The sequence below is a fragment of the Triticum aestivum genome, chromosome 7A (assembly GCF_018294505.1).
Source record: "Triticum aestivum cultivar Chinese Spring chromosome 7A, IWGSC CS RefSeq v2.1, whole genome shotgun sequence".
Taxonomy (NCBI): domain Eukaryota; kingdom Viridiplantae; phylum Streptophyta; class Magnoliopsida; order Poales; family Poaceae; genus Triticum; species Triticum aestivum.
In genome coordinates, this window is record NC_057812.1 from 483610799 (window position 1) to 483613249 (window position 2451).

Genomic DNA, 2451 nt, shown 5'->3' on the forward strand with positions numbered 1-2451 from the left:
CAACAAAATCAAGAGCCTGGTGCCGAAACAGGCGCCACTGCCTGGGCGGCTGCTGCCGAAACCAAACCCAAACTCGACTGCCGCGGCGGGAACGAGCGAACCAGGTCTCGACCGTCCACTCCCGCACCCGCAACCATCCACGGACGAGATCGCCTGCCGCCTGGCCTTCCCGCCAACCGTTCCAGCCAAATTCCCCGTATCCCCCGCCGCCGCGCCGCGGAGCCAAAAATCCCAAATCGTTTCGTTCCCCCCTCCTCATTCGCGCCTCGCCCCGCCCCGCCCGCCGCGCTGCCACTGCTATTTATTTCCCCCAAATCGCCATTGCCCACAGCAGCAAGGAATCAAGATCCAATCACCTCCCTTCCTCTCCACTCCTCCCCCGCAGCAAGAGAGATCCAGCCAGATCCGTCCAGTTCCATGGCCACCGCCGGCAACGCCCCCCGCTCCCGCAAGCGCGTCGAGGCCACCGTCCTCAAGCGCGCGCGCGACGGGAGCGCCTTCACCCGCTGGTAACTTCCGTTCCCCCTCCCTTCTCCTTCTCCGATGCTTCTCCGATGAGTGATTGAGTGAATGACTGGTTTGTTTGGTTGGTTTCAGCGAGGCGTGCAACAAGGACGTAGCCATCGTCCTCATCGACCTGCACAGCTGCAGCCTCGACTCCAAGATACGCCTCAGCCTCGGTGCGTTTCGGTTCCTCCCCTCTTTGACACATCTAGGCCGCGTCTGCGTACTGCCGCGCTAACCCCACTACTCTCGTTTTTGATTTCAGAGTCGCAGGTGGTGGAGAAGGCCGTGGAGATCCAGGAGAAGAAGAGGAAGGCGCCCTCCGCTGCCGCCGGAGGCAAGGGGAAGAAGAAGAGCAAGGCAGACGGAGATGGTGCCAAGAAGCTAAAGGCAAAGCGCCCACCAACTGCCTTCTTCCTCTTCATGTAATCCTCCCTTCATTTCTCCTTGTCGTGCCATGTCAATTGGTCCGAAATCTTTGTTGTTTGTGACCTGACAAGACCTGATTCGATTTGCGTCGCAGGAAGGACTTCAGGGTGGAGTTCAAGGCCTCCCACCCCGATGAGAAGGGTGTTGCCGCCGTACGTCCTGTTCATCCCTACTTTATGAATGGTTTGTTTGTGTGCTGTGTTGTGTCTCTGACTCTCCGTGCGTGTGTCTGGTGGTGAAATGCAGGTTGGCAAGGCAGCAGGGGAGAAGTGGAAATCCATGACTGAAGAGGAGAAGAAGCCCTACAATGACCAGGCCAAGGAGCTCAAGGCCCAGTTTGCCAATGGCGAGGGCAGCGCGGTAATTCCCTGGGTTCCATACTAGATAAATCAATCAATTCTTCTGAATTGCTTTGACATTGCTATTGGTGAGTCTTGGCTTGACTGTTCGTTTGTGTTTGATGTTGATGCAGGAGAACAATGTGGGAGATGAGGAGAAGGCAGATGCTGACGCAGAAGAGGTGGAGGATGCGGAACAGGAGGTGGATAAGCCAGAAGATGCCCCAGAGGACGAGGAGGAGGAAGAGGAGAAGAACGAGCTGGATGATGACATCTAGACGGGACTGAAGAAGGGTGCTAGTTTCTGTTTTGTAAATGGCAGGTGTTCTACCTATCTGTCCTGGGCAACCTGAATCTTGGCCTAAACTCTAGTAGCAGCAGTAGTGAATGTTGTGGCTGGTTGCAGTCTGTTTATCATTGTTATGGAATGGAAGGAAAGCAGGGTTGATGTGGTGGTTGATGAATGACTGAATCTTTCTGCCACTGCATTTCATTTGCAATATGTGTGAAACTACCTCTCCCAAAATAAATGTCTCAGCTTTAGTACAACTTTGTATTAAAGCTAGTACAAAGTTGAGATCAAGAATAGTTACCCATCATTACTGAAATAACAATACAACCTTATGCCAAGTAGTACCTAGGCTGTTTCGGCTGAAAATTTCAGTGCTGTGAGTGGCCCTGATAGGATATTTTGCGACAAGTTGCAACAATTGTCCTGGCCTAGTCTAAGGCCTCCATGGTATATGGGGCGGCAAGTACCAACTTTTTGGCATCCTCTGCTTCAGGGTTCTGCAATTTTGCATATCACTGATATCTGATGTCAAGATAACCAAAGCTGTATCAGTCAATGTTTACTTTGCAGCTACTTAGTTGACCTGTGTAGAAAAGGCCAGACTGAACTTTATTATTTAGAACCTACAGTAGTAGACTTGCCCTGATGTTCATTGGTAGAATATGTCAAAGCACCCTGCTTGCTTATATTTTTGGCTGGATACAGAGTTCAGAACAGGGATCTGGGAGTGCCATGTGAGTGAAATGTTACTTCGGAATAGAGACCCGGGGCTTTCAGTTTTACTCAGACTTGAGGGAATTTCTGAATCGCCTTCAGTTCAGGAGCAGCCTAATTGCAGGATCCAGCATAGCACCAGCGACAGGCGAGTTATCAGCTGGCAGTCTGGCC

The 2451-nt window shown here is 52.1% G+C and overlaps 1 protein-coding gene across 1 annotated transcript; it reads left to right on the forward strand.

The window, feature by feature from the left end:
• The first annotated feature begins 263 nt into the window (after nucleotides 1–263).
• LOC123151273 (high mobility group B protein 7) lies at nucleotides 264–1735 on the forward strand. The gene is made up of 6 exons (XM_044571012.1): nucleotides 264–509; nucleotides 598–680; nucleotides 770–929; nucleotides 1028–1085; nucleotides 1180–1293; nucleotides 1406–1735. The coding sequence occupies exons 1-6, from the start codon at nucleotides 418–420 to the stop codon at nucleotides 1547–1549; spliced, it is 651 nt and encodes a 216-aa protein (XP_044426947.1). The 5' UTR covers nucleotides 264–417; the 3' UTR covers nucleotides 1550–1735.
• The last annotated feature ends 716 nt before the right edge of the window (nucleotides 1736–2451 follow it).

Coding starts and splice junctions, on each gene's coding strand:
- LOC123151273 (XM_044571012.1), top strand. CDS start 418: ATGGCCACCGCCGGCAACGCCCCCCGCTCCCGCAAGCGCGTCGAGGCC. Junction 681..769: donor CAAGATACGCCTCAGCCTCG/GTGCGTTTCGGT, acceptor TTTTGATTTCAG/AGTCGCAGGTGGTGGAGAAG. Junction 930..1,027: donor ACTGCCTTCTTCCTCTTCAT/GTAATCCTCCCT, acceptor TTTGCGTCGCAG/GAAGGACTTCAGGGTGGAGT.